The sequence below is a fragment of the Furipterus horrens genome, unplaced genomic scaffold (assembly GCF_987537825.1).
Source record: "Furipterus horrens unplaced genomic scaffold, mFurHor1.1.pri manual_scaffold_1, whole genome shotgun sequence".
In the NCBI taxonomy this organism is placed as follows: domain Eukaryota; kingdom Metazoa; phylum Chordata; class Mammalia; order Chiroptera; family Furipteridae; genus Furipterus; species Furipterus horrens.
The window spans coordinates 82,079,359-82,097,832 of NW_028327171.1; the positions used below are offsets into that span (position 1 = coordinate 82,079,359).

The 18,474-nt window shown below is 41.1% G+C and overlaps 1 protein-coding gene across 1 annotated transcript in view; it reads left to right on the forward strand.

Annotated features, from left to right (window-relative positions):
* CRYBG3 (crystallin beta-gamma domain containing 3) overlaps positions 1-18,474 on the forward strand; it is a 128,759-nt gene that overhangs the window by 25,551 nt on the left and 84,734 nt on the right. Inside the window, exon 3 of the mRNA XM_090276047.1 lies at positions 11,669-12,099. Within this exon, the coding sequence (XP_090132173.1) occupies positions 11,669-12,099 (431 nt within the window). The remainder of the gene's footprint in view (positions 1-11,668; positions 12,100-18,474) is intronic.

Consider the following 18,474-nt stretch of genomic DNA (forward strand, 5'->3'; position numbering starts at 1 on the left):
TAGGGAGAGGGGAAAGGAGAAAGAGAGGGAAAGAAACATCACTGTGTGGTTACCTCTCATGCGCCCCAAACTGGGGACCTGATGTGCAACCTAGTAATGTGCCCTGACTGGGAATCGAACCAGCGACACTTAGGTTTGCAGGCCAATGCTCAATCCACTGAGCCACAGCGAACCACGCACTTTTTTTATTGTTACCACTGTTTATTGATGTGTAAAATTAGAAGATTTGTACTTCAAGATCATCTCACTGAGGAAAAATAGTCACTAATTGTTCTTTAATGCCTATACTGAGAATACAATAATGTATAATAAAATGAACATATTAAATTTATGCACCTGTTCATATTTTCGTTTGTGTAACTCTTCTTTCCTTGTTTTTTTAACTCTTTCTCAGCCAGTGGTGAAATGGTAGTCAAATTTAAATGTATTAAATATTCTCTTGGTTAGGGAAAAATTTATTACTGAACTAATTTTAAAAATAAATTGTGACCTTAATAAATGCTTGCTATTATTTTTTCTCAGTGATACAGATTTAATAGCAGCAATATAACATCAATTTAATACAGAGATTTTCAGATTTTTCCTTTTCAATCACAAACTCTTAAAAAGTTTTCAACTCTAATCATTCTTACATGTCTTTATATAAACAGATTCAAGCAAAGCTTCCCTGTTGATATAGGAATGAGCTGCCTAGAGCCTCAGAGTCAGCTGCTATTCTCTGCCTCTGCCAACCATGGCACCTTTTAGGAACAGTTTTAAATTATATGTGCAGTGACATATCTGGGCTAAAATCCTAGATCTCCATGTGGTAATAGCTTTGTAAACTTGAAAAATATACTCAGCCTCTCTAAGCTTTGGTTTGCTCATCTGTAGTAGAGGGAGTGAAGTCCTTATTTCATAGAAGTGTTTTTGAATTCACTGAGATAACGTGTATAGGGCTGCACTAGACCTGACACAAACTAGGCACTCAGAAACAGTTGTCTTCTTGCCATAGAAAGTCTGGCTAAAATTTACAAGTAACTCTTTGCTTGAGAGTGGTACTGATTTTTTTCTGGGTGAATGATATAGAAATCAGCTATTAGAAACTAATTCTCTATACTATTTGAAAAGAAGGCATGAGCGAAAGTATAACTATTGAACTTTAGCTAAAAGTCAAAAATTCCCACTCCCTGATTGCTTCTATACAGTCTGAGTGCTATGAGGGTGCCTGAACTGGAGATAGCACTCTGTCACTGTGCTGTCCAGATGACAAAGGGGACAGCCAGGACTTAAGCCTGTCAGTATCACTGGTGCTGGTGTGAGGCCTTTTTATCTCAGAATTTTGGGGTGTTAAATATATTGTACGGTATCTGGTTTGATTTGCAGCAGTGCCCACTTGTATAGACCTAGAATGGTCCTATTTTGTGGTAGGATGGAGTACCTTATCAAAACGGACACTGGGGATGGCCTACGTATATACTGTAGGTTTTTGTGAGTACATTCTACTCTGTGAGTGCCAGATATTGAGAACATTGACGGGGGCTGCAAGAAGCTCTCCTAGAATTAAAAACGTTTTTTTATTCTGGTCCCGTGTTTTCATTGGAGAAGTCTTTATACCATAGCAGGAAGGTCTGGCTGTTCCCCTGTGTTATGTCATTTTATTCTTTTCTCCTCTACCTTACACACCTGCCTTGGTAAATTTGCTTTCTGCCTCCATCTTAGCCTGTTTCAAAGCTCATCTCTGTCCCTCCAGTCCTGTGCTTCAGGGTGATTGATTGACCCAATTTGTTGATTGCCCTTTACTGTGAATGCCACTGGGTATGAGATTTGACATACCCAAGAAGTTGAATTCAGTGTATTTTATCTTTATTTCCTTTTTTTCTGAATTTTGTGCCCTGCTCAAATGTGCCTAATATTTACATCTGGGAATGATTCCACAATTTTGTTTCCCTCCCCATTGTGCCAAGGTCCCTCAGCAGCCCTTTTTTCTATCTACACTCCCTGCTTCTATATAGCTCACACTGGCCTTATTTATATCAGTGATTTTTACCTTCTTTTTTCCTGACACACATGCCAGATGACTTTCAGTTAAGGGCACTTAGCACAACATACATAACTATATTCCTTTATCAGAAATTACATGGAAATGAAAAATGGCAAGTAACACCACTGATATATAATAACCTTGATCCCATTCTATAGCCTTTTTAAAAATGAGATTTCAGCTTGCTAACTAATTTTATTAACAAATTATTTGTGACATCTTAGAACTGGTCACAATACTAATAGGACATAAAAGTTGCAGATAACTTATTGGTTATGTTAAACGGTGACTAGCTTAGGGCACAATAGTTGATGGCCAACTTGCTTGCCTGTTCTAATTTTTTACTGGAAAAATAATTCTGTGATAAAAACATTATCTTTCAAGCAAAATTACTTAAACAGTAGCAGGATAAATAGCTCATCTCTGCACCTTAACATTAGTGATAAAATCCATTTACTGAAAAATATTGTTGATGCAAATATGTCTTTAGTCTATATGGAGTTAATAAGACAACCCACCAGGAAATAAATTTGTTATGATAAAGCTAAATAAAGAGTGATTTTTATTTAAAAAGTTAGCACCATTTAAACTGTAGCTAACTCAAAATATCAGCAAAAATTAACTGATAATAAGTGTTTTCCTCAAAATTGAGACAATTTCAACTCTTGGTGGTAGAATTTCAGCTATTGGCAAATTTGCCAAGTAATGTGTTATAGGCAGATGTCTTAGGAGAAAGCTAACTGGAATTCTATAATAAGCAGCTGGGTTTTTTATATGAATGCCAGATTTTAGTAACTGTCAATAAGTTTAGGTCATAGTCAACTATGATGAAAACCTTTGAAATTGTTTGTCTTCACCTTTTGGTGACAGGGAAAACAAAAGACTTACGGTGTCCATTGGAAGATCCCATGTAGGCAATTTCCATTCTGAAAAACTTGAGTCATAGTAGGAATTTTGCAGTCAGCGAGGGGGAGAGGTAAGTGGTGTCAGCAGCAGGAATAGCATTGTGCAAAGACATACTGTAGTTAGAGAGAGGGGAATGGAGAGAGGAGGAGGGAGAGAATGAGTGAGTGCGTAATGTGTCTTTAGACATTGTAGTGACTGACAGGAGAAGAATTAGAAGAGCACAGGAGCTAGATCCACCAAGACGTTGAATGCCATGCCAGGGTGTTTGGATTATATCCTCGTGGCAGTGCATGGCCATTGAAGGCCTTTAAGGATGATCAAATCTGAATTCTAAAAGATTGCTCTAGCTTTTGTCTGGCGAGTAGACAGGGGACTGTAGGAGTAAAGGGAGGAAACAAGTCATTGCTGGCAGTGCTGTCAGGGACAGGCCAGGGTGTCTGATGTTCTGTCTGACTTTTTTAACAAGTGAAAGTTATAGTTTACAGAAAATGGAAGAATGGAGACATAGCATGGTCAAGTTCCATTTGGGGTGTACTGAGTTTGAGGTTCCAGTGAAGCATCCAGGTGGCTATGGATGTCTGGTTGATAGTTGGGTCTACAGTCTGAACTGCGAGTACAAATCTGGGAATCATCTGATTAATCAAATCTGGGAAATGAGATCTCCTAAGAAGATGCAAACACGGCATATAAGACCAGGACAGAAAAAAAAAGAACAGTACATGGAATTATGAAGTGAGACAGGGTCTCTGAGGGAGATCATGGTCACAGCACACTGGGGAGGCAACCAGATTGCAAGGGCTTAAAGAGTGATTGCGGTGAATGGGAAAGAAGACAGTGAGGGCTGCCAACTCCTGTTTGAGGAGGGTGGTAGTGACGAGAGAGGAGAAAGCTTTCGCTGGACGTGCACTTTTGAATGATGGGTGTACAGAGGGACAGGTGCTGAGCTGTGGTTCCCAAGACATGAGGGTTATGAAGTGGTGCCCTGGTGGAGGAACTAGCCTTGCGGGAGGAGTCCTTCCTGCCTTCCTTGTGAGGGTGAGTGAAGGGGGTACAGGTGCTGCTGCTGGCCTGCAAGTAGAGGGAGTGGAGTCAGAACTATGAGGGGTGTCTCCATAAAATAGAGTGAGGGTGTGGGGTTGTGGAGGCGGTAGTTTAAGGGATGTGGGAAAGGTTGAGAATAGCTGCTGTGGAGAATGGGGGAAGGTTGCAGACCAGTTTCCAGCAGGGGCTATAAATTGTGGATTGCTGGCAGTCAGTCTGCATAGCCGTGCACTTCCCTGCGGGTTTTTAAAGCAAGAGCCATTCATTTATATGGAAAAGATAAAACTGGGGTTTTTCTGCATGGGGATGACCAAGGAACAGACAGAAGAGGCTTTGAGGTTATTGGCCATATTTGATGTTTGGCTAAAAATGAACAGTAGTGGGAACTGAAAGGGACCATGTAAGAAAGGACAGATGCTGTGACATGGGTGGGAGAGCTGGGAAGAGGAGTGGTGTGAGCACTGGGGAGCACCTGCATGCAAGGCGCAGGGGTGGCGCGGTTATGGGCAGACAGCACAGCGTTAGCCTAAGGAGCGTGTGGCAGCTCAGTGGGAGTGTAGGTCGTTAGAGCTGAAGGTGCTAAGGAAGTAGGGGTGAGGGTGTTCTGAGGGATCATCCTTACTGTGCACAGGGAAGGTGAGCCTCACGTAGAAAGATGACCAAGCCAGGTGTTTGAGACAGGAAAGGAAGAGTCACCTGGCTCCTTCCCTATTTTCCATACAACATACTCTTCCTTTGTTGACACTTAATCCCTTGACCTTTTTGACCTTGTTCCTGTCACCGTGTTGGGACAGCACCTGCCACCTGCTAGTGGCTACTCGAAGAGATGACTAACAAATGCCAGTTGGACCCACAATTCAGTTTTTATATCACCAGAATGTAGCAGGGATTGGGGTGTGTTTTTTCACTGTTGTTTCTAAGCACCTAGAATAGTATCTTGCTGTTCATGATTTATTAAAAGAATGAACACTTTAAAGTTTACATTGACCTTGACTGCAGCTTGGTATACCCAGTTTCAGCCTATTGTTGCATTTTCTCCAAAACACTGCCCCATATCTCCTCTGATTCCCAGCTCCATCCCTGTGTCCCTCCTTGAGCTTGTCCTCCCTCTTCTCACTTGCTGAGGTCAGGGCCAATGGTCAGACCTTCAGGCTTTAGCCACTTTCTTACCACTTTACTTGGAAGGGGAAATATCCCTATTCCTCTCCAAGGCTAATACCCTCTCTTTGTTAGAAATATTAGATACACAATGCAATATACAGATGATGTATCATAGAACTGTATACTTGAACCTAATTTTATTAACCAATGTCACCCCAATATGTTTAATTTAAGAATACATAATACTAAAAAAAAAAGTACTAGAGACTAGACTGGTCTTTTTTATCTTATCATCTGCTTTCTCTCTGGAGCCCGTCATCCTTCTCTCTGAGGCAGCAGTCCCTCCCTTTCCACCAGGCATGCCGCTGATCCACAAAACAGGAACCAAAAGCTGTTTTGTGGGTCTTGGACTTTAAACTGTCATATCTTTCATTTTTTCTTGTTAAAAAATCTCTCAAAAGTATTTCCTTCCATTTGTGTCTGTACCTGTTTCCTTGCTACTTACTCACTGCTTAGCACCTTGAGTTTGGTGCGGTACGTACTCCCAGATTCTTACACTGTGATGACTGTTCCTCCTGCATTCCAGGGGCTTCTCTATACTCCTCATTCCTTCAGTTATTAATCCAATGCATATTTGAGTATTTTTGGCTCTTATTGTCAGGCACGTTTCAAGGTGCCAGAGATGCTGTGATGAATAAAACAGACAAAAGTCCTTGCCCTTGTGGCTTTCACATTCCAGAGGAAGAAACAGATGTTAATATGTGTATGTGGACAGTGTGTGTGTATTTGATACTGGCAAGAACAAATAAGAAAAATGGAGCAGAGAAGTGATATAGGCAGTTTTTGAGTGGAGTTTATTCTTTTAAATATGGTGACTGGAGAAAGTTCAATGAGGAGATAAGTAGAGGTCTGAAGGAGGGGAGGAGGAAGTAGTCATATAGTTGCCAGGGGAAGAGCCTTCTAAGCAGAGAGGAGTAAATGCCCAGTTCCCCCAATAGGGTTGTGCCTACGTTTTTGAAGACCAGTGACCGGGATAGTCCTTACCTTTCTTGAGCTCACAGTGGAATTTAGCATTTACTCCCCTTTGCTTTTGGAAATAATCTTTGTCCTTGTGCTTTTGGAGACTAGTATTCTGGAGGGGATGAGCTGGTCCAGCTTTGGCCTTCTCTTTCAATGATTTCGTCTCTTCTTTGTGCCTGCCTTTTCATCTTTTTTTCCCTAAGCCTCTTTGGTAGCTCCCCCTTCACCCCTGCACACACTGTGTAGCCGACTGCATTCTTAAATTGTGTTCTGACTGCTTACCAGTTATCTCAACTTGTACATTACCAGTGGACTAAAAATTCAACATTTGACATCTAAATAGTTTGTAAACAACCCCCCTCCCTTCCTTGCAAAGGCCCTAATCTCACCTCCCCTTATACTGTCCCTTTTGGATTAACTACTCAAACAGTTGCCCAATTTAGAACACTTAGTCCTCTGTGTCTGTTATCCCTCACCCTCCTCTTCTAATTGGTCATTTTATCAACCTCATTCTCTATCCTCTGTGCCCCAGTCTTCTTCAGCCACAGCCTGGCCATAATAAACATACTCCCCACTTCTATACCTTTGTACGTGCTCTACTTTGTATCAAATGCCCTTCTGCCCCTGCAGGAGCAAGCTCAGATGTCCCCCGCTCTGTGCAGTGCATTTGCCCCATCCCCAGTCCAGGTGCCACCCCACTGGGCACATAATCCTCGTAAGCCCCACACAGTGATGTAATGATGAGTGTCTTACTCGACCGGAAACTCCAGAAGCCGAAGCCATCTTATTAATCAGCACAACTAATGTTTTCCTGTGTTTCCCTGTAGTGGGCACAAAGCAAAGAGAACAGATGGATTTGAACCTAACGTATTACATGACAACACATTGAATATGAAGGAAAAAATTAAATTCCTAAGATACATATTCCTTCATCAGTAACCTTTACATTTTATTTGCAGACCATCAACATCTTTGAGAACAACTGGAATCGATGTTCTGTTCATGTTTGCGTGAACCCTGAGAGTTTTCATTCTGTCCACTTGGAACAATAGCTGACAGCCCCACTGGCAGGCGACGCTAGCCCCAGCCTGTGGCCAGCTGAACCTGACTGTTGTCTGAGTGGGGGGCTAAGAGCAGCTGTTTCAGAGCAAACTTAACATTTTAATTACATAAACACAGAATATTATTGTGTTTACTCGATATCAGTGTTCTTTTCTGCTAGTTTTTGTTTTTAAATTTAGATCTTTTTTCTCTGAGGGGATTTTATTGATAAAAATTTCTCAAGATTATTAAGGAAAACTAAACAACTATGACATTTTTAGGAAACTGAAAAAAGTGCTCTTTTTTTTTTTTAGTATATTTTATTGATAATGTTGTTACCATAGTCCCAATTTTTTCCGCTTTGCTCTTCTCTGCCCAATACCTCCCTTCCCTCCAGCAATCCCACCTCCCCTTAGTTCATGTCCATGGGTCCTGCATATAAGTTCTTTGGCTTCACCCTTTCTTATATTATTCTTAACATCCCCTGTCTATATTTTGTACCAGCCAGTTAGGCTTCTTAGTCCCTGCACCATTTCCCCATTTCTCCCCCCTCCCCCTCCCAGCTGATAACCCTCCACATGATCCCCAGACCTATGATTCTGTTCGTATTCTGGTTTGCTTAGTTGGATTTTGTTTATATTTTTTAGATTGAATTGTTGATAGTTGTGAGTTTGTTGTCATTTTAGTGTTCATAGTTTTAATCTTCTTTTTCTTAAGTAAATCCCTTTGACATTTCATATAATAATGGCTTGGTGATGATGAACTCCTTTACCTTCACCTTGTCTGGGAAGCACTTCATCTGCCCTTCCATTCCAAATGAGAGCTTTGCTGTATAGAGTAATTTTGGTTGTAGGTTGCCTTTCATAACTTTGAAAACTGCTTGCGAGTCCCTTCCTGCCTGCAAAATGTCCTCTGAGAAATCAACTGATAGTCCTATAGGTACCCCCCTGTAGACAACTCTCCACCTCTCTTGCTGCCCCCAGGCCTCTGTCTTTATCTTTCACCTTTGGCATCTCAGTCATGATGCATCCTGGTGTGGTCCCCTCTGGGTCCAGCTCGCCCGGGACCCTCCGTGCTTCCTGAACCTGTATGTCCATCTCCTTTGCAAAATTTGGGAAGTTCTTCTCATTTTTTTCAATTCTTGCATCCTCATTCTGCACTGGTTGACTGATTTTTTTCTTCTTTATTTCCAAATCATTGATTTGAACCCTTGTTTTCTTCCCTTCACCATTGGTTTTGTGTGTATTTTCCTTTGTTTCACTTAGCATAGCCTTCACTTCTTCTCTTACATGTTTGCCATACTCAAGCATACCTGTCAAGCCTGTGAGCATCTTTATCACCAGTATTTTGAATTCTGCGTCAGTTAGGATGTCTGTCTCCTCATCTGTTAGGTTGGCTATCTCCTCGTCACTTAGTCCTCCCACTGGAACCTTGATCCATTTCCCCTTTTGGGCCATACTTCTCTGTCTCCTCATTCTGACAGGCTCCTGTGTTTCTTTGCCTCCACATCCCTGGTAGAGCTGCTGCTCCTGTTACGTTGTAAGGGGCAGAACCTTAGGGATTAGTTAGTACAGGGTGACCCATTTCACCACGTTGTGGCACTGTATGTGGGGGAGGGGTCCAAGAGGGAACAATGCTGCCTGCCCAGCACTCGTCCCTTTTCCAGGCACCTCTCCCACTTCTGCACCAGACTGGCGCCCCTCTAGCTGCTGCCCTGGCCGTCGTTCCCAGAGTGGGTGGGTCTGCGGACATTCTAGGACTGTGGGGCCCTTTAAACCAGCGGACTCTGCTGAGACCGGCAGTTTCTGCCTCCACCCCAACTCCCACTGGTCTGCACAGTCAGAAGCAATGAGGCTTGATCTTCCCTGGTGTTGGGACCGTGAGCTGCGAAGTCCAGTGAGGAGCTGGGAACGCTCCCCAGGTGTCCCTCCTGACTTTTTAAAATATATGACAGTGCATTCTGCCAGCCTGCTGCTGTTGCCACTGCTGCCACCACCACACCACATCCTCTCCATCCTGGCTCTGCCCCTCCTACCTGTCTGGATGAGTATTTCTTCTTTATATCTTTGTTTGCTGGACTTCCATGCAGTTTGATTTCCTGGAACTTCTGGTTGTTTCTAGTTTTGAGGTAGTTGTATTCCTTCTTAGTTGTGGAGGGAGACGCAGCATGTCTGTCTACACCTCCGTCTTGGCCGGAATTTACCAGAAAGTGCTCTTCAGTAAACTTAAGATCCAGGAATTCTGGAAAAGCAAAGAAGCTAAAAATTGAGGGGAAAGAAACAAATGATTTTTAAAATATATATATAAAAACTCTAAAAAAGTTTAATGTGGAAGCTTTTATTAGTTTAGCAAAACTAGTTTAGAAACTAGCCTATTATACTTTGAAAGAAATTATCAAGTGGAAATAATAATTTAGGCAGTGAAATAAACACAGTTTTTGGCAAATAATTTGTCCTGAGATTTTCTTGATAGTCAAAAAAATGTAATCTTGTACTCTTTTAATTCTCCCTGTTTAAAGCTATTGCCCCAATATTAAAGGCACTGTAAATCTCTAAAGCTTTTTAAAAATTCAGGGTTGGGAAAAAGTAGATTTACAGTTGTTCATACATGAAACTGTTTATTCTTGTATTATTATTAATTATTGTATTATTTTTCCATGTGAACAACTGTAAACCTACTTTTGCCCCGCCCTGTATTATGATGTAATGAGGAGCTACCCAGGATAAGCTGTCATTCATATTAGTTATAAAAAAATCATGGTTCTGTTTATGGTACAGTGTTAGTTCATTTGACTCAGGAGGAAACATTGTGGCTGGAAATTACAGGACATTAAAGGGAGTAAAGGATAAAAACAATGTGCATCTTTCATACACATGAGTATTTTTACAGTGTTACCTAGCATATCTTGCCTATCTTGCTAGGTTACATTGCTAGGTCCCCTAGCAAGTGGGTACTGAGAGGCCATTTATGCAGTTTATGTGAGGAGAAGGCTCAGCGTAGTGTGGGCTCCCATAGTGACAAAGGTTGGCTGAATGAGATGGAGGTGAGTGGGATCAAGTCCCAGTTGAAACCAGTAAAAGGTAAGACTTTTAGTGACTCTGAAAAGCTGGTCATATTCTAAATGTAGAGACCCACAAATTATACTAAGGTTCTAAGCACAGAAAAATGCTTGTGTGTTTACTCAAAACTACCCTGACACCCAAGGTGGGAGCAAACTTAAAATATTGTTTGCTCAAAATTAATTTCCTGGGCTAATGGATTCTACACCTTTTCACAACCTTTCATGTGCTAAATTTTATTAACAGTGGAACACTCTTTTAAACTGTTTTGAACTTGGATTAAACCGTGGAATGAGGTGAACAAATAACTTAATTACAGTCCTCTTGCCTTCTTGAAGATCAGCTTCTTACAGAACTCTGTCACATGATCCTACAGTGCCCTAAGGTGGTTTTCACTTGGCTGTCCTGATCTTCTGAGTCACACTTGAGCTTTCCTTTTATAAGCACTAGTGAGCATAACAACTGACAGGTACTGTCAGACATGCATTCCTTTTACAAGGAGGTGAGTGAGCATGTTTGGAAGGCAGAGTGAGCTGGTACATTGGCCTAAAGCTCATGAAGCTTTAGGGAAGAGTGTGAGGTGGAATGCCAGCACATTCTTTGATACAGCAGTTGAATCTTTCCTCACACAGAGTACACATGGATGAGTCTGCTTTACTAGTACCTAGTTATGGGCAAGTAAAACGCACTTCTGGAAGCATGTGCTATCTGCAGGAATTCCCCGTGCTGCCCATGGATTACATTAACACATATATCAGAATTTTGTTTTTACCATGGAGAGTTTTTCTCTGAATTGACCCACCCTGTGTCTGTCTTTCCTCATCCTCTTAAGGAACAATTTTACACAATGTGTCAGCTTCATGGGTTAATGCAATGCTGAAATGATAAAGTCTACTTAGGTGTTATTTGTCTAATGTACCGAGTATTTGAAAATACTGCCCATTAGCTTTGTAATAATAAAGACTAGATTTAAATACACCTAAGGTTTGCCAAGATCTGTTCCTTTACATATGTCCCCATACTTAATCTCTCTCTCCTCTCATTTTGTACCGTAACCTCCAGTCATATTTAATTCCTTAGAAGCTGGTACCTCACTAAACACAAAGAAGGGGAGAAAGAGGAGGGACAAGGGGACAGGGAAAGATGCACAAGCATCACCAAGTCATTGTTTAGGCCTCCAGCAGAGGCCATGTCTTCTAGGAATCATCCCCTGAATTACTTCCTTGGCTCTGACCGCCACCAAATCTGGACTGGTTTTCCCAGGTGTGCTGTATCTGTCTCCATGACATTTACTATGTAGCTTTTTAAATTTGTGCTGACTGTGCCTTTCAGCAGATTGCAAACTTCACAAGGGGACAGAGCCATCAGTCTTATTTGTACACGTATCCCTGGATCTAGCACAGAGTGTATGATGTATATCAGTCAACCTGTGTTATTTTTAATGATGGTGCTTGTTATCCTGATTTTGTTTTCAAAGGTTCCCCAAACTGAGTACAAAAGGAACCATTCCGAGAAGCGGACTACTCTTTCAGTGCAAGAAGACACCAGAAAGCCAAATGACCTTTCCAGTACCACTTCAGATAGCAAGGCAGGAGAAAGTGATCGACAACCAAAAGAAAGCTTTTTCCAGTTCCTTGGCAACTTATTCAATATCTCTGGAAAATCAACTCTTGGTGAGGCCAAGCAATCTTCTTTAAAAGAGGACCATGACAAAACTGAGAAAGATTTACCAAGTCCCAGGGCCCACCACGAGGAAGGAATGGCAGAGGAGAGAGTGGCAGGCAGCTGCTCCCTTGGAACCCAGGCACTCTCAGTGGTGGAACCGGAGTGCAGCTCAGCCGAATGCTCAGAGGCCTTTTCTCTGGACACAACGCAGGACAGCGAACAGGAGACCAGTGATTTCATAAAGTAAGTTTAGAATTCACTTGAGCCAAAATTGGAGTTTTTGGACCTAGCTTTTGATCCTTAGTTCTATTAGTTAAAGGGACTGGAAAAAGTATTCTGTAATGTTCCTGCTAGTAGGTAAAAAATTATGTGATTTTGTGTATCATACATGTAATCTAGGGCCTTTTGAGCTGTTGAAGGGGGTGATACTAATACCTTTTAGGTGCTGGCTTTGTCATAGTGCAAGTTTTATTTCTCATTTAAGACTTTCTTGAATGATAATATTTTCTGTTTCTGAATTTTTCATGTATTGGGACAGGCAGTGTGTTTACTGTCTTCATTTGGGGAACAAATATGGTGCTAAGGTTTGTATTCATATTCTATCAGTATCTTTTCTTTGTGGAATATAATTATAGAGGTTAAAAAAAGAAATTAAATTGACTTTGTAAAACTAACCTTAGGAACCTTTTCCACAACTCTTAAGAAACTGAAACCTTGCACACATTGAAGGAGTACTATTCCACACCTGTGTTCTTCGCTTGATTAACAGTCACTAACTTGTTTTTCTTCTACTCAGTTGAACAAGAAGGAATATTTTCTTTTTTTCTTTTTCATTTACAGTTGACATGCAATATTGTATTAGTTTCAAGTGTATAGCATAGTGGTTAGATGATTATAAAACCTACGAAGTGATCACCCCAATAAATCTAGTACCCTCGTGGCACCATACGTAGCTATTACAATATATTATTGACCATATTCCTTATTCTGTTCTCTACAACCCTGTGACTATTCTGTAACTGCCAATTTGTAGTTCTTAATCCCTTCCACCGTTTTCACCCAGCCCCCCAATCCCCTCTGCTCTGGCAGCCATCAGTTTATTCTGTGTATCTATGAGTCTGTTTCTGTTCTCTTTGTTTATTTTGTTTTTTAGATTCCACATATAAGTGAGATCATATGGTATGTGTCTTTCTCTGACTTATTTCACTTAGCATAATACCCTCCAGGTTCATCTCTGTTGTTGCAAATGGTAAGATTTCATTCTTTCTTATGGAAGAATAATATTCCATTGTATATCTTAACCACCGCTTCTTTATCCAGTTGTGTATCAGTGAACACTTAGGTTGCTCCAATATCTTGGCTATTGTAAATAATACTGCCATGAACATAGGGATGCATGTATCTTTTTGAATTAGTGTTTTGGATTTCTTAGGATAAATACCCAGAAGTGGGATTGGTGGGTGATATAGTAGTTCTTTTTTTCAACTTCTGAGGAATCTCACTGCTGCTTTTCATAGTGGCTGCATCGATTTGCAATAGAAGGAGTATTTCCTACCCCTCAAAATGTTTATAACAATGTTGGATCCATTAGACATTTTATATAACAAAAGTATTCATTCAAAACCAATAAGGATATTTAAAATTTTTTAATTTAACTTCTACCTGAGAATTATTTTTATTATTTGAAGAGGTCACCAATAATACTATAGTCAGATATAGGTGATAACTCAGGACTATAGTTCTTTGTAGTTTCAAAGTGTTTTCATGTGTGCATTTTCAGTGAATTTCTCACAGCAAGCTTACGAGGTAGGCACTGACCCAGCTTACTGCTGGGAGAGCTGAGACACCCAGATAGAGTTGTGTTTGCCTGTCAAGAGTGACTTGTGGGGCTTGCACTATCAGATGTTTAAATGTGCTAATAAAGCTACATTAATTGAAGCAATGTCATACTGATGTAATATTTAAATGTAAAAAGCTATTGTTCCAGGAACTGAGACATATAACTAGACCCAGCAATACACAACCTGGAAATAGGACCTTCGTTTATTTTTTATTTGAACTCTTCAATGTGATGGCATTACATATTCATGTAAAAATTTCAGCTGAGGATGTTTATTGATTTTAGAGAGAGGAAGTGGGGAGAGAGATTGAGAGAAAGAGAGAGAAACATCAATTGGTTACTTCCCATACACTCCCTGACCAAGAATCAAACCCACAACTTTTTGGTGTATGGGACAATGCTCCAACCAGCTCAGCCACCCAGCCAGGGCAATATTTATCTCATTTCTATATTAAAATTAATAAAAATGTAAAAACGTGTGTTAAAAAAATACACAGAAGTAGCTAAATGTGAATTATTATTTTGTTTTGGTGAGAAACAGTTTTCTAAGCATGATAGCAATGTAAAGTATCAGGAAATAGAAGCTCAGTAGAGTAGATTATATCCAGTTTTCAAATTCTCTTGTGTCAAGCAATATCATTATCAATGATACGTTAAATTAGCAAGTGAGAAAATTATATACAAAAAAATGTCAGATTATGCTTTAACTGATAAGCATTTTAGACACTAACTCACCAATAGACAAAAGTCAAAGATACTTAGAATACTTTTTGCTCAGTATACCCAAATATTTTCATCTCATTTGAAAGGAATAAATTCTCCGTAACATAGGGTTAAATAAAAAGTAAAGAAAAGAGTGTAAATCATTGCCTTTGAAAGATGACTTTCAGGTCTTCTTGTGGTTGAGTGGTCCATTGTTCCTCTGGTGCTTTCTTTACTCTGGTGTGGTGAATCCAAGACTTTATTCCTGCCAATTTCACTGCAGTTGGGGTGGCGAGGAGTACATCCCAAGGTCCGCTGCACTTTTCTTCTAGTTGGCTCTCTGGAGATCCTGTCTTCCAGGTCTTGGAATGAAGCGAACCTGTAGGGGAGAGGCCTCTAATATAAGCAAGGTCATTACTCGCAGCTAAAGTCTGACTTAAATGTTGTACATAGTTCTTTACTTTCACTTCTTGATCTGTATACATATCTCCCACCCCAATCCGAGCCTGAAATGGTTGCCGGTACACAATGTCACAAGGACTCAGTTGAACCCCACTTTGAGAAGCCACTCTTCTCCTGAGCAGGGCACTAGGTAAAGCTTGATCCCAACAGAGATGAGTTTCTTGACACAGCTTGGCTATATTTTTCTTCAAGGTGTGATTCATCTTCTCTACCTTCCCAGAAGCCTGGGGTCTCCTGCCATGTGGCATCTCCACCTGATTCTAATAATTTACTAACCTCCCATGTAATTTTTGAAACAAAAGCAGGTCCATTCTCACTCTGGATGCTGCCAGGGAGGCCAAAGTGAGGGATTATTTCCTTCAGTAAGGCTTTCACTACCTTGGAGGACTTCTCAGTTCTAGTAAGATAGGCTTCTACGCATCCTGAAAAGGTGTTAACAAAGGCCAATAAATATTTCCACCCCCAGACCTTCATCATCTGGGTGAAGTCTATTTGCCTGTCCTCAAATGGACACTGCCCTTGGTATTGTTTCCCTTGTTTCTTTTCATAGGGATATTGTCTTAGGGTAGTTCTTCTGGCATATGACATATCTAACAATTACTTTTCATATGGCTTTAGAAATTCTAGGAGATGTGAGCCACGGTTTAAAATAGGTAGTTAATGAATCCCTTCCATAGTGAGTGGCCTCATGCAAATGCTTCATGACTGGGTCTACCAAATGTTCAGGAAGCAGTACTACTCCTTTCTCATTCTTTTTCCATCTGCTATAGACCTCTTCATCAAAGCCCCAGCTCTTAGCTTTCTCTAAGTCTGTAGTCGAATATTCAGGGTCAAATTGTGACAAGTCTAGAACAGGTATCAAAGCCATTATAAATGCTCCTATAGCAGCCTCTTTCGCTGCTCTGTCAGCCAGATTCTTTCCTCTAGGCACTTCAGGGTCCTCTGTCTGCTGCCCAGGACAGTGCATAACTGCCACCTGTAAAGGTACCTGAGCAGCTTATAATAATTTTAATTTTTCTGCTGCATGTTTAATTTCCTTCTTATTGGAAGTTAATAGTCCTCTTTCCTTCCAGATAAAACCGTGTGCATGTAAAATTAGGAAAGCGTACCTTGAGTCAGTATACATGTTCAGTCTCTTTTCAGTGACAATTCCAGTGCCCTCGCCAATGCAGTCAGTTCACTTTCTGAGAAAAGGTTCCTGGCAGTAAAAATTGGCCTCTACTATTCCATCCACAGTCACAACTGCATATCCAGCCTTTCTGTTGCCTTTGTCCATGCACCTGCTTCCATTTGCATATAGAGTCCAGTCTGCCTCTTCTAGAAAATGGTCCTGTGAATCAGTTCTGCTAGAATAAACTTCATCAGTTATTTCAGCACAGTCAGCATTAGCATGGCTGAATCAGGCTTTGGGAGAAGAGAGGAGGGATTTAACTTACAATTTTGAGGGAAACGTTGGAATTGTTGAGAAGAATTGCTTAGTACCTGCCCGTTCTTCCAGCAGTGAGCCACACATTTCCCTTTCACTCCAGAAGGCTCAAGATTTGGTGGGGTGCATAAATGGTGATAGGCTGTCGCAAGGAAGACTTGTCAGCTTCCTGTAAGAGCTCGCAGGTGGCTGCCACAATTCTCAAGCAGGCTGGCCACCCCTGGACAATGTGATGTAGTTTCTTTGACAAGGATGCAATGGGTTGGGAAATGTCACTAAGCATTTTGGTGAGGACTGCTTGGGCAGTGTCCTGCCTTTCATGAACATATAATTGAAAGGGCTTAGTAGGTTTGGAAACCCCAAGGCTGGTGCAGAAGCCGGGTGCACCTTCAGGGACTTCAAAGCCTGAGTCTACTCCTTCGTTCACTCTAAAGGGCTATATTCTGGTCCTTTCAGAGCTCCATACAGTGGTTTAGCAATGAGCCCAAAGTTTGGAATCCAAATGCCATTCCCAATAATCCTTTTAACTGCTTCCTAGTATTGGGAACTCTCATTTGAATTATGGTTTCTTTTCTGTTTCCAATAAGGCTTCTTTTGCCAGGTTCAAGTAGAAACCCAAGAAACCTTACTGCTTGTTGGCAAATCAGGGCTTTCTGTGTTGATACTTTATAGTCACAAGATGCCAAGTGGTTCAAGGTAGATATAGTATTGGTTTAACATTGTTAAAATGATGTCCCAGTAATTAATAGTATTATAACAGAGTTCCTCCTCAAGTCCTGGCTCAGGGTCTCCCAAAAAATCATGGGGGAGTTCTTGAACCCTTGTGGTAAGGACTGTCCAGCAGTACTGCATCCTGACCCGAGATTCCGGGTCTTGCCATTCAAAAGCAAAACAATGTGGAGAGTCTTGATCAACTGGAATGCAAAACAAAGCATCTTTTAAGTCCAATACTGAATACCAGAAGCTGTTGCTAGGTATACTGCTCACCAAAGTATAAGGATTTGGGACAGTGGGGTGAATGTCCTGTACAATGCCATTTATGGCCCTTAAATCTTGTACAAATCAATACTCATTTGAGTAGGGTTTCTTAATGGGCAATATGGGTGTATGGTATGGAGAGCGGCAGGGCTGAATAAATCCATATTCCTAAAACTTCTCAATTATTGGGTGTATTCCTTCTAGGGCCTCGTTCTACAAGGAATACTGCCTCTTATGGAGAATCCCTGCCCATAGTTTGAGGTCAGCTTTAATAGGGGAGGCTCATTTAGCCCTCCCTTGATTTCCAGCAGCCCACAAAATGGGCTTGACCTGACCCTCTATTTCTTCTTGCCAAGGTCATTTTTCCTCTTCCTCCCACGGTTTCATGATGCCAATCATGCTCTGGAGGGAGCTGTAGGTAGAGCTGTTGTTCCTGTGGAGAAAAAGTGATCTGAGTGCAGAGTTTTGAAAGCATGTCCCTTCCCAGAGAGGAATTGGACACTCAGGGACATACAAAAATTTATGAGTTAAAACTGTATCTCCCACAGCACATTCTAATGGTTTTTTGGTGTTTTTTTTTTTAATTGGCTTTCAGGGCTTCTAGAAGTTACAGTTAACAGTTACAGTTACAGCCTGCCACAAGGACTCAGTTAGAGGTCTGTTGGCCATGGATTATGTCACTCCAGTATCAATCAGAAAGTCTACAATTTGTCCCCCCAGTGTTAGTTTTGCCCAAGGTTCCTGGGGGGTGACTTTAATAGGCTGTTGTAATGAGGGAACCTCCAGGCCCTGTTACTCATCGTTGGAGCAGTTTCCTTTTCCCAGCATAACTCTGAAGTTCTCAGACACTGAGCTCCATTTCCCTTGCTTGGGTCACTCATTTTTTCTTTGCAATACACGCATTGATCGGTGGCAAGTGTTTTAGATGGTGGGTTGGGGAGCAGCAGGGGGGCGCAGGTGTCTCTTGCGTACTGATAGAACTTCCCTGAGGGCTGTTCCAAGAAAATAGTGGCCACTTAGGCCTTTTCCTTTTCTCTGATATTATAAACTTTGAAGCAATGTCTACTAATTGGGAAGGATTTATGCCTATTCTAACTTCTGAAGTTTCTTTCTGATGTCAGGTGCACTTTGAAAAATAAAGGTCATATTCACCATCCTTATACTTTCAAGGGCTTGTGAATCCAAATCCGTATATTTTCTATAGGCCTAG